The sequence below is a fragment of the Cryptomeria japonica genome, chromosome 9 (genome assembly GCF_030272615.1).
Source record: "Cryptomeria japonica chromosome 9, Sugi_1.0, whole genome shotgun sequence".
Classification (NCBI taxonomy): Eukaryota; Viridiplantae; Streptophyta; class Pinopsida; order Cupressales; family Cupressaceae; genus Cryptomeria; species Cryptomeria japonica.
The window spans coordinates 515,396,965-515,410,149 of record NC_081413.1 but is presented as its reverse complement, the minus strand read 5'-3'; the positions used below and the strand labels follow the sequence as shown (position 1 = coordinate 515,410,149).

The following is a 13,185-nucleotide window of genomic DNA, read 5'->3' as shown; positions in this document are numbered from 1 at the left end:
CAACGTAATTGGAGAATACTTGAGGTCTCTTGGTTTCACTGAAGGTGCCACTGGGAGCTGCAAATCTTCCGGCTTCTTGAATGGTGTTTCTTACCCAAAGAGGCCTCTTTTTGGTAACGACAATGTCACTAGGAATATCAGTGGGATTCATGGGCTCTGGTGGATCATTATGTTCTTCTTGAGGTGGAGGTTCAACAGGCTCCCTTTGAATCTCAGGGTTAGTATTGACATTCATATCTTGATTGTCATTAGCTTCATCAATAACAAAAGAACCTTTTGATTTCTTAAAAGCAATATCTTCTTCAAATGTAACATCCCTACTTACCTTGACATACCTTTGACTAGGGATATAGATCCTGAAGGCTTTGGAGGATTCACTATATTTGACTAGCATGCCTTTTTTCCCGGAGGGCTCCAACTTGGTTCGCTTTTCTTTGGGCACATGAACATGAACATGACTTCCAAAAATTCTGAGGTGACTGATGTCCGGTTTTGATCTTGTGAAGGCTTCTTCAGGGTCATGTTCTTTAGAACACGGTGAGGACATCTATTTTGGATATATACGGCTGTTCTAGAAGCTTCAGCCCATAGAAAGTTCTGCTAATCTTGATCATGAATCATAGCCTTTGCAGCCTCAATAATAGTCCTATTCTTTCTTTTAGCAACTCCATTTTGCTAAGGGTTGTATGGAACACAAAATTCCCTCTTAATTCCTGACTCAACACAAAAATCATAAAAGCTACCAGAGGTGTGCTCACCTCCATTGTCAAATCTTAAACATTTAATTCTTTTACCAGAGGAGTTTTCAGTTAATGCCTTAAACTCTTTAAATTTACTTAAGACTTCATCAGATTCTTTAGATTTCAAGAAGTAAATCCAAGTTTTCCTAGAGAAATCATCTATGAAGATTACGTAGTAAAGAAATCCACTAGGAGATGCTATAGGCATAGGGCCACATAAATCAGAGTGAACAAGTTCTAGTTTATCTTTAGCTCTATTTTCACTTTTATGAAAAGGACTTTTAACTTCTTTACCTATAGCACAACCTTTGCAAGTATTATCATGAATTTGACTGAGTTTAGGCATACTTTTGACTAACTTTTCAAGAGAGGGAAGAGCTTGATAGTGTAGGTGTCCAAGTCTTCTATGCCATAGCTCATAGGATTTGGCAACCTCATTAATGAGGGCTTGAACAGGGTTAGTAGAGAGCTTATAAAGACTATCATATCTATTACCGATTACATGAGCAGATTTAAAACTAGATTTCTTAGGCCAAGCAAGTACTTTTCCCTTAGAAAATGCAATTTGATAACCTTTATCTTCTAGAGCAGAAATGGAAATTAAGTTTTTTTTAATTACAGGAACAAACAAGATGTCACTTAGGTGCAGTGAAATACTAGAGTCTAAATTTAGAGTAGTGCCAGAACCTCTTACCGAATATCGAGCATCATCACCAATTACCACGTGAAGGCTGGAGTCCTTTTCTACTAAGTCTGAAAGATGATCACGGTAGCCTGTGATGTGTCTGGAAGCACCACTGTCAATCAGCCATGTATTACAGTCTGTAGCTATGCTGCTTGACAGGGCAGAGATAAATAAGAAGTCATCATTTTGTTCTGAGACTTCATTTAGGTTGGCTTCTCTTTGAGTGGGATCATTCTGACATTCTTTAGCATAGTGACCAAATTTGTCACATCTGAAACATCGAACCCGAGATATATCTCTTGGTTTCTTCCAAGGGTGCTGAGAGCTAGATGGTCTGAATTCCCTATTTCTCTTTGGATAATGCTTCTTCCAATTTCCTCCTTTCTTGCATTGGGCAACAAGCATGTGTTGGTCATCTACATGAGGACTTTTGGTTTGCCCTCTTGTGATCAGGTGAGACTCTTCTTGAATGCAATCATTCTTGAGGCGATCAAGGGTAGGTAACTCAGTTCTACCACTTATGGTTTGAATAAAGGACTCCCATGAGTGAGGTAAACCATTTAGAGCAATCATGACAAGGTCTTTGTCTTCTATGTTATGTCCAATTAAACCTAGCTGATTCTTTAGTTCTGAAATTCTCATAAAGTAGGAAATAACAAAATCTTCTTTTGCTATTTTGATATTAAGTAGTTGCTGTCTTAAAGTAATTGCCCTACTGAGATTGTTAATTTCATATGTACCTTGTAGATGGCTGAACATTTCCCTTGCAGTAGTAAATGAGGCAATAGAGGTGACTAGGTGGTCTTTGACTGAATCAATGAGAATCTTTCTGGCCTTGACAACATCCTTTTTGAATTGTTTTAGCTCAGCTGCATCCGTAGGTTCAGTTAGCTCTTTCGCTTCTATGAATTGAAGAAGATCTTCTTCCTCTAGAGCCAACCTGATTCGAACCTTCCATGTAGTAAAATTGAGATTCCCATCAAGCCTATCTTCAACTTTCAGCCCCATTGACCTGACCTGCAAATGAGACAACAATCTGGAAATAAAGGAGTACTAAATTCTGAAATTTGAAAGTTGATCTAGCTTATAGCTCTGATACCATGTTGAGACATGGACTAGCTAGGACTCGAACCTAGGACCTTCCATATGCTGCTGGAGTGCTGTACCACTGAGCTACTGGCCCCTCTTGGACCAGTCCATCGTTGGTCCGGGTGTGGCTTATTTCCAACACCAACACCCCCCCTTAAGCCACACCTCTCGTGTGCTTGGGGCTCCTAGCCTGGACCTGGCTCTGATACCATGTTAGTTTTAACACTTTCAGATTGATATAAACTCAGAATTTATATTTAGTTTCTAATTAGTTTGATTAGCTGAAATAATTTGGAATTAGTGACAACATAGAAATGAACAAATTGAGCACAAGACACAGTTACCCTAGGAAAACCTCCTAGGAGGAAAAACCCAGCCACAGAAGATCCTCAGATCTGATTATGGATTATAGTTATGTAATCATTACAACACTTATCTCAAGTACTTGTAGATGCAGATGTTGCTGTCACAGGAAGGATGGCAGATTGAGGTAGCTGCCTTCAAGATTAGCTTGCTGTCACATGAGTGATGGTTGCTGCTATTGCTCCTTTAACCCAGATTGCAGACCTTCAAGGAATTCGCTGTGTATTCACTAAGTTCGCTGATTCCTAATGATGGATTTCGCACCTCAACTGGCAGATGTAAATTGCTGATGTAGTAGAGGTAATTGCTGTAAGTGCAGATGTAATCTTTCTTCCTGGAGTCCGCATTAGCCAGGCATATGTATTTCGCATGAATGAAAAAACTGAATGATTGAATTGTGATGAGAGGTTTATGTTTAATTATATGTGGATCAAACCTCCTAAACATGTCGGCTTTCCTTATAAATTAAAACCTTTTAATTTATTTAATTTTTTTAATGCGAAATGTATGGGATAGGGTTGGCCCTATCATGATGGCGTGTTTGGCTTGAATGTAGCGTGGAGTATAGGGCCCAGCCCTTACACGTTGGAGAAGGGGCTGGCCCCCTTAGGCGGATTCCAATGTTGCCCAAGGCAATTGGAATCCGCCATCCCTAATTATAAACAACAAATCTAATTGATTGACCTGTTTGGTCTTGATTTAGAAGTTACCTGTCCTTGGATAGCAACATAATCCAGAAATGCTTAAGATAAACAAAACTGGTCTGTACAGCTTCCTATTGTAGAATTATGCTGCAAAATTGCTGTTGCATCTATTATCATTGGGACATTTTTATTGCCAAGACAAGTTCGTCAGCCAGACTTTTTCATTTAGAGTCTACATTCTAAACTGTTCTGAATCGCTGGGATTGAGTGCAATTTGTGGGGAAACAATTATAAATCAGAAGATGCTCTCTTTTTACTGTATATGTTAATCTTGTAGACTGGAAGATGATTCATTTCTTCCATTTCATATAAAAAGGCTGGGCAACACTCATTATTGACTGTAATTTCTTTTCCATGGAAAGTTTGAAATGTAAAGGTTATCTTTATGTTTGCTTTTATGAACTTCAGGTCAAGAGTCTTGGAGCTAAAGCTGGAGTGGTTCTGAACCCAGGAACTCCACTCAGTTGTATAGACTATGTGCTTGATGGTAAGATTTGTTAGTCCTTTATAAGGAAAAATATTTATTTGTTTTTTGGCTTTTGAAGGATGCATCTTACTTTACATCAGAAACTAAAACATCTGTAAACAGAAAATAAAGCCGAATTGACAGTGAAGCTCCTCATTCAGATGGTGGATACAATAAAAACTTCTTCAAATGGCAGTAGCACCCTTCTGAACATGATTGTTTAAGTTGAGCCGTTTTACAGTTTCATCCATCTACAAACCCAGATAACATTCCATAATTGCAAGGGACTCAATATGTTGCATGAGGCAATCCTCCAGTAATTTCATGGGCTTAAAATTTTATAAAATTTGCCAGCCTGTCCACTAGCTGTCCACATCATTGACAATGGTTTCAAGTTTTCAAACCAGTTAAACAGACAACTCTGAGCAGCAGGAACAATATCCTCTACTCTGGCCAAGCAGATGCCATAAAATTGATGGCATTTTTCTACAGCTTGATTACCGCTATCATCAACTTGGACCTCATTGATGCTGTGTGAAATATGAGCTGACTGTTGACAAAGTAATTCAAATAGAGATAACTCGAAAGAACCTATAAACAAATCCTTACTACTGACAATTCATCACTTGTTTCACGTTGATATCAACCATAAGGAATTCGGCAAAAAAACTAAAGAGATTACAATAACAGGGGAAAATCCAGTGATCACATTTGAAGACAAATTGCGGGTAGCTGATTTGAGTAGTGGATGTCACAGGTTTCAATTGGCGTCCCCTTATTACTGCTCAAACCATATATCATGTCTGCAACAGTACCACAGCAACCCAACAAAGACGACTGTACAACTCCCACTCTGATGATAGATAATATAGCCCTGCAGAATAGATCCGTCATAGTTATATGCCACTACAATCATAACTTTGTGATATCAATGCCTTATTACCATAAAAAGACGTGAAGGAATTCATGAATTAGGAGATGGCAGAGACACCAAATGCTACGTATATCTTGTTATGTGGCACCATTCATGAAAATTGTTTGGGTATGGATTTCATTTAAGAGCTACTGTCTTGGATTCACAGACCTATATATTTTATCATTAGCAGAGGGCTTGAAAAGCATTGTTTCTCTGGATTTTTCTAACACTACCAGAACTAAAATTATGCATATGTGTAGTAACTCTATGCTGACTATCAGTGACAATCTCTACGAGACATCATGGAGAGTGAATCAATAGTCCAGGGTAAAGACAATTCCCATGTGTCCTTCCATTAGGTGAATAAAGCACCAAAGATTTCTAACATATGGTCAGCATTTTTTTTTGCACTTTCCCACTTTTGAAAGGTTATAATAAGTGGAACAATCATGCAATTTCCTGCGTGTACATTGTAAAGGAAATGCTAACAATTCCTTTAAGTGGAAAGTATAATGATAACAACTTCCTGTTTCCTGCCAGTAAACCTGAAGTAGAACAGGCACCGTAAAGAAGTACTAAGCAAACATATAGATCAAGTGTCGATTCTGGAATTCCCAAGGGTTTCCATGGAGGCATTCTGGGTAAGTTAAGAAAGTCACACTATCAATCTTGCTTTGCTGAAACAGAAAACCCCTTGTCTAATTGGAACAATCCTATTGGTCAGCATATATAGGAAGGGGTTGAACTTGAAGTCCTTGCCAACTATGCTGGCCTGCATTGCTAAAAAATATTTTCTGAACTCCTTGGGTAACTTATAAGTCAGTATCTTTAGAATCTGCCTAACCAGCAGGTCTGCCCTTTTTTCTTCCCGTAAACATAATTAATGGCAACATGGTTGAAGGAATCTATAAGAAGAATACCTTCTTCCCATTGACCTCTCAGTTGCCAGCTAGTAATCTTCCTTTTTTCTGACTACTTAAATTACGACCTTCAAATCACCTTCCAACTGAATTCTTCAAAGCCCCCTTTCTTTATCAATTTTAAGTGATTGAAAGAGTGTCTTAAATTCAGCTCTATGGTGGTGGCTTTCCTAAATATTCTGCAAAATAAATAACTTTCTTATTATTTACATCCCTGCAGACACTTCCTGCATCTGCTTTGCTCAGATTTCCTTTTGAAGCACTGTCAGAGTTTATATTCACACAATTAGCACCCAGAGGATCCCTTTTGAGGTTTATTCTTTCTTGTCTCTTAATAATCTTATTCTTTCCAAGATTTACCTGAAGCTGATTGACCTTAAAGATTTCCATTAGTTCAAAATGGAATATTTTAATTTCTTCCAAACATACTCAACTCTTGAAGACTTGTCTCAAAATGTCTGAGCATTCCAACGGTCCAAACGAAGCACCAAGGTCCCCTCTATGTTCCTTCTCATCTTTCTTTGAGCATCAATCAAAATCATTATCCGAAAGTGGATTCTCTAAGGAATCCTGGGATACTTCAGGCTAGTCCCAGTCTATCTGTCAGTTGTACTAAATATTCATTGCCCAGCTGTGTTGGATCCACATCTGATTAGTACTCTCTGTGTAGTTATAACAAATAATACAATGAGAAAGGCCTGAGAATCCTGTTCTCCTAATGCTATCTAGAGTTAGAATTCCATTTCTAATATCCAACCAGGCAAAGACCTTAGCATTAGGCCAGCCCTCGGAAAACCAAATTTTGTGCCATATCGGGTTCTTCTCATTATTTCTGTTAGCATCATCAAGTTGAGATTATTCTCCTCTAATTCAGAAATCTCTTTTTTTTGATCCTTCTCATATGAGAATGCCCTCTCCGTATTTCCACATAATCTGTTGTAATCCTAAATAGATAATTTAACCATGTGTCGTAAGGGTGTTTCTGTTGATATATGCCCCCGTCAATGTCTATGTATCGATGTCCACTAGTGTTCATCATGCATTCATATCATACGAATAGTAAATACAATCTACATATTTGCAGTTTCTGTTTTCTGAGCTTATCTACCATGATCGCCCATCTTGTTTCATTTAGAAACAGAGCATAACATTTTATTTAGTTACAGGACCTATTTTAGTTCTCTAGTCTCGGTGAACTTGCTCTAATATATTTGTCTTTTGAGGCTGAACATTTCTCTAAGATATTATTAGCTTTTACAGCTGGTCAATGAACTTGGTTCCAACGAAAGTTTTATTTGTACCTTTTTTTGTCTTTTTCTCTCACTATCATCCATCTTGGCATCTGTACAATCAAATTGGCGAGTTGATTTCCCACCTATGACAGTGCTCAATAGCTTAGGACAATAGTTTTGTGATCCGGTTCTAGACTATAGGTTTGATTTCTTCTTAACATTGACAGTTCTATGTTATAGGATATACATGCTTTTTTTGTATGTGTGCTGATAGCTTGGGAATGCTTTCCCATGTTAAAAATCTGAACTGTTACTTTTTCTATGTCATGCATATCTGAGAGTACATGTGATTCTCTTCTAGATTCTGATCATGGGTAAAAACTGCAAATGCTTTTGTTTGAGAAAGCTGATGATATGCTGTGGTGGTTGTTAATGTGGACAGTGGTAGACTTGATCTTAATCATGTCGGTCAATCCTGGCTTTGGTGGACAAAGCTTTATAGAAAGTCAAGTAAAGAAAATTTCAGAATTAAGGAGAATGTGTTTAGAGCGGGTAAGTATATGAATATTTTCTAGAGTTGTTAATTTTAATTGTCTGTTTTGTGCTAGTTGATGGCAATTCTACCATTATTTACTGCAGAATTTAAAGCTAACTTGATAGTTCCCAGGGGGTGAATCCGTGGATTGAAGTAGATGGTGGTGTCACTCCGTCGAATGCATACAAGGTCTGCATTGTAGTTAATATAATAATTACAATAATGATATTTTCTTGGGGCACCTAGAGTTTTATATTTATTGTCTACGCAATTGCTGATTTGAAAATTGTTCACTATTTTAGGTAATTGAAGCCGGGGCAAATGCTCTGGTGGCAGGCTCTGCAGTATTTGGAGCAAAAGATTATGCTGAAGGTATGTGTTTATGGTTATAATTTGATCAACGACCTCACAATCCAGCTATTATTTAAACATGATGCTTTTCTCAGAAAATTTGGGAGCCTTCATAAGTTGACAAATAAACTGGCTAAATGTAAGTCTTTCCTTGCAGCTATTAAGGACATCAAGAACAGTAAGAGGCCAGCACCAGTCGCAGCATAAGTTCATTGAAAAATAAGGGTCCAGTATATGCCTCTGATTCTATTTCAAACTCGGCACACGGATCATCTGCATCATGCTCAGGAATAAATTGGAACTATAGTGAACTGTGATATATTATTGGTTGTATTGTCCATTCAAGGAGCTTGCTAAATAACGCAAAAAATTCTGCCTGTGATCTTACAGTCATTAGATATTGTATAATAATTCCAAATGAAAGTTTCTCGAGAGAAACAAAATTAAGCAACTTCATCTATAATTAACTTCCAAGAATGCTGGTTCAGGCTAAGCTGGAGTAGAAAGACATATTGTTGTAAAAGAGAAATTCTGGAATGATTACTATTTCTTTGGTGGATTCCAAGTACTCTCAGATTGTGATGCACCTATATTCTAAAACTACTTCAGTTTATTGGGGACCTGCACTACAGGAAATTTTCCATGAGTAATTTTTCCTTGCGAGGCATATTCTTTACTCAATAAGTGTGGCAAATTGCAATTGGTATCAAGATAATGTTTTTAGCACAAAATTTTGCCTACTGTTGGAATGATGATGCTAATGAACAAGTAAGATTGAACTGACGTCATCTTAGATAGCTCTGGCCTTCTGCGCCAAGCTTGTAAATGCCCAAGCTGTGACCCCCTACAGTATATTTGAAATGGCATATGAAATTATATTTAGATTGAAATATGTTTTAGATCTATTCATAAGTGAAAAATTTATATAAATTATCAAATCAAAATTTTGATGAAATTGTAAATCTAAAAACAAAAAATGAAGTATAGCCAAGGAAGTACAGCCCTAAGGTCCTAATTCAGTCAATTGGAAGCCAGAAGATGTCAATTTGAGGAAGAGGTTATACATCATTTGTCTTCATACAATCAATACTACTGTAACGCCAATCGATGTAAATGAGTTATTCTGGATATAGAAAATGAGATCCCTGATCTAAAGCACAAGCTTCTTACTTAAATCTTTAGGGACCATGAGCTCTATGAGAAAGAAGGGGAGTTGGAAGGTTGCAAAACTTACAATGTAAGTTACAATAAAACCGAGGTCCTACATTAATAACATCACTAACCCTATCAATTCATTGCAAACTTTCTGGTTAACATGATCTTGGAACCCATGGGCTTTCTAGCTGGTTGGGTTTGTAGAGAAATTATGATCCAAATGTGGATTGGAAGGTTTCTGCAAGAGCCAGGAGGAGAGCCTAGTCTGATTTAGATGACTGCAAGAGTTTTTTCTTGCAAAGTTCTCTTTTTTCATTGATAACATCACTACCTTATCAATTCATTGCAAACTTTCTGGCTAACATGATCTTGGAACCCATGGGCTTTCTAGCTGGTTGGGTTTGTAAAGAAATTATGATACAAAAGTTGATTGGAAGGTTTCTGCAAGTGCCAGGAGGAGAACCTGATCTGATTTAGATGACTGCAAGAGTTTTTTCTTGTAAAGTTCCCTTTTTTCTAGGTTTACCCTTGCATCATGGCCGATAGCATGGTCCGGCATGACGACTAGATTTGGATGAACTTTTTGACTCAAAATTGTATTTTACATCTTTTTAGCAAGTATATCTGGAGGAAATTGTTGATTCAAAATTAAATGATACCTCTTTTAATCATGACAAAGTTGTCAATTTGATCATGTACCATGGGAGGTTATCAGTTACCATCTTATGAAAGATTTTGGTCTCCGTGGAATTTAATTGAGGGACTAAGCTCTGTTGGTAAAGGAAAGGAGAGGAGCCTTTATATTATTACCTCCTCGAAAATAGCTAGTCTTATAGGAATGCGGAATTGTTCTAGATTGGAATCAGACTGGAGAGCCTCACCAGTGAAATATATTATTTTAAACCTAGAGGTATTTGACATGAATTCGCAATTAAAATCAGATTCAAACCCAAGCATCCCCTTCTACCAACTTCGAAATGGAATATGTGACTCTATAGTTTGAAGAAATCGTAGACCCCTCTACTTCAGGATAAAATCGACAAAAATGAAAATGCATTGTGAAGGTGGGCCTTCTTTGAACACGACCGAGTTTCGGATTTGAACGTAAGCACTTGGCTTGGCTTCGTGGTATACCCAACTTCTATGGTTTGAGAAGATTGACGCAACACTAATGCTGCATGTAATGGAATTCAATTGACATCTGCCTCTTCCATCCATTAACTCCTTGAATAACATGTGGAATTTCCACGGGGCAGCTTAAGCATGCAAAAGAATTTACATCATGAGATGGAAGCTCAATCAACACCCCTACTCGTAGTCAACTTGCTTATCTTTTATATGAACATGAGAGTGTACACAAGAGATGGCTGCAACTGTACATGATGTACACGCACATTTGTATTAAGTTTATGGAAATTACACATAGAATATTGGAGATTATATAATTAACTATATTTAACTAGCATATTTATCTTTAGAGGAATATACATAAAGTTAGAAATATCATTTGTTTATTATTTCATTTAAAAAAATATTATATTATTATAATCATATTATGGTAATTAATATTAAGATATTATTATATTACTATATTTCTATTAATTTTTTTATCAAATCAAAAAGTATATTAAGATTACATTATTATTATATTATCATATTATCGTATTATTATATTATTATTATAATATTAGATTAAGATAATTACAAAGTTAATTGATTACTTGATGGAAATAGATATAATTGATTGATCAGTTTCAGAGTGAGTGGTAGTTGAGATGAGGAAATAAATAAATTATCACATGCATTTAAGTGTCATAAAAATGTCAAATTAAATGTTTCTAGTTTTACTGACAAGCATTTTTACATCCATTATGTGAATATAATATGCCTTAAGTGTGATAAAATACATTTTCCACTATGCCATGCTACTATTATCTTTCGTTTTTAGAGGGAATCCCTTCCACTTCCATTTGATTGTTAGAAACACTACCTAGCTTTCGAGATGATCCATAAGAAAAATCAAATTTGTAGGGGTGTGAGAATTGGATTCATAATACATTTTGTAATTATAGTAGTCATTAAATCTAAGAACTATAGCATGACTTGAAGAAGAGAAACTGAAAAATATTGAAGGCATGAAAGTTCTATACAAGGGAAGCCTTTCTTATGATCATCGCATATTGTCGATTGAAATAATAATTTTTTTGTTTAAATTTTAAATTGAACAAGGAAGAATAATGACTAGAGTTGGAAAGATAGAATTTATTAGTTAAATATGTTGTATGATAATTATAAATATTAAAAATATCTTCATTATGTGTGGCTAACCATATGATGAATGCACGATGCTTTGTGGCTAGGATGGCAAGGATCTCACAAAGGTGGTAATGAAAGAGAATGATCAATTTTAGTGATAATTATGGAAGTGAAGATGATGTTAGTTGTATAGGCATTTCTAAGTTGCTTGATGAAGCCTTGATGAAGCCTTGATGAAGATGTCAAATGGTTGTGAATGTGATTGGTTTTATAAAGTACGATTTAAAATAGTCTTTTCATTTCTTGTACCAACATGTTATTGTTCTCAATAAATTTGTTTAGGATTACCAACATGGATAACAAGGATTTGTTCATGAGTACTAATACTCAGTGATTCCTATGCTATATCTCCTATCTTGTTTTTGAATAAGATATAGGAGATTAAGAAAGATATCATGGTTTTGCAAAATAATTTGAAGGCAAAAACTTCAAGGAGTTTAAAAAAAACAAAAACCTAACCTCAAAGAGTTTAGATATAAAAATCTACTCAATGAAAATAACAATTCTTGATTTCCATATCTATAAGTCTCTCAGAGTATACATATAAATGACACAAAGTATACATATAAATGACACAAGAATAGTTTTGACTAGATGCTACCTAAAGACGAGCCATTTCTTATCGAAGAAACCAAAAAAATCTAAAACACCAATATTTGAGAAGATAGTGCTTTGTGCATTTTATAGTTCCTCTTTTGATGCCAAAAATCACATTGAATTGCATGCCAAATAAAAAATAGAGTAGATCCAACGGAGGATAAGAAATAGTAGCTATAATGGGCCCTTTTGATTAACAAAGCCTTATGGGCATTAGTTTTGGTAAAGGTAAAAGAGAATTTTTTTAAGCAGTTTATCTATTGGCCAAGAGCAACTTTGATACCAAATGCCATAGATAGGAGAGATTTCTATAATGATAGATGTAAACTCATTTGAATTGTGTTTTAGAGGAAGCTTGTAGGGTAAGGGAGTTTCTAAGAGAAAAAAACATTTACATAAAGATATGTACACCATTTGAGAATATACAATAAGAACACATAACCATATTTTATAAAGTATCTTAGTTCATGTGATTATATTTTCTAAAATACAACAAATTATGTTGCAATATCTTATCAATAAAATAACATAACATTGATTTAAAGATTTTTGTTATTTTGTTAATAATATGAAATTTAAAAATCACAAATGTGTGTGACAATATGTTGTTGTTAATGAAAAATTGTGTAAGAGAATAATGTGAGAATTTGGTAAAAGAAAAATTAATTTCAAAGACCTTTAGTATCGCTTGCTGGAAGAATAAATTTTCCATTTCCTTCCATGCCATTGAAAACATCATTATGTCACAAATATGTAAAACTAAGGGTTCACAAGTAATTAATAGTGGTTATGTTGATTGTTTTGGGTTGGACTCATAATTTCATTAGTAAGAGATTGACAATCTTAAGGAATTTTCTTTGTATATTTCTATTGTTCAATTTCAAAACTAGAATTGAATAAAGTATTATAAATTGTTCAATTTCAAAATTCGAATGCAATAGAAGTATCATAAATTGCGATAGTGTTATCAAATTAGCACGTATATGAGTTTTATATTCAAATTTCTTCTATACATGATTTTCCTCTTAAAAGTGTATTTATTGTTTTTGGGTTGCAATGACTCAAGACTTTAAGTACTTTATAATCTCTCTCTCTGTTTTTCCGAATCATAATTGA

The 13,185-nt window shown here is 35.4% G+C and overlaps 1 protein-coding gene across 1 annotated transcript in view; it reads left to right on the top strand.

Moving 5' to 3' along the window:
- The window catches only part of LOC131066930 (ribulose-phosphate 3-epimerase, chloroplastic), a 54,046-nt gene extending 45,486 nt beyond the window's left edge, over positions 1-8,560 (top strand). The window contains exons 5-9 of the mRNA XM_058001827.2: positions 3,990-4,068; positions 7,558-7,667; positions 7,783-7,839; positions 7,953-8,022; positions 8,159-8,560. Of these exons, the coding sequence (XP_057857810.2) occupies positions 3,990-4,068; positions 7,558-7,667; positions 7,783-7,839; positions 7,953-8,022; positions 8,159-8,208 (366 nt within the window). The 3' untranslated portion in view covers positions 8,209-8,560. The remainder of the gene's footprint in view (positions 1-3,989; positions 4,069-7,557; positions 7,668-7,782; positions 7,840-7,952; positions 8,023-8,158) is intronic.
- The last annotated feature ends 4,625 nt before the right edge of the window (positions 8,561-13,185 follow it).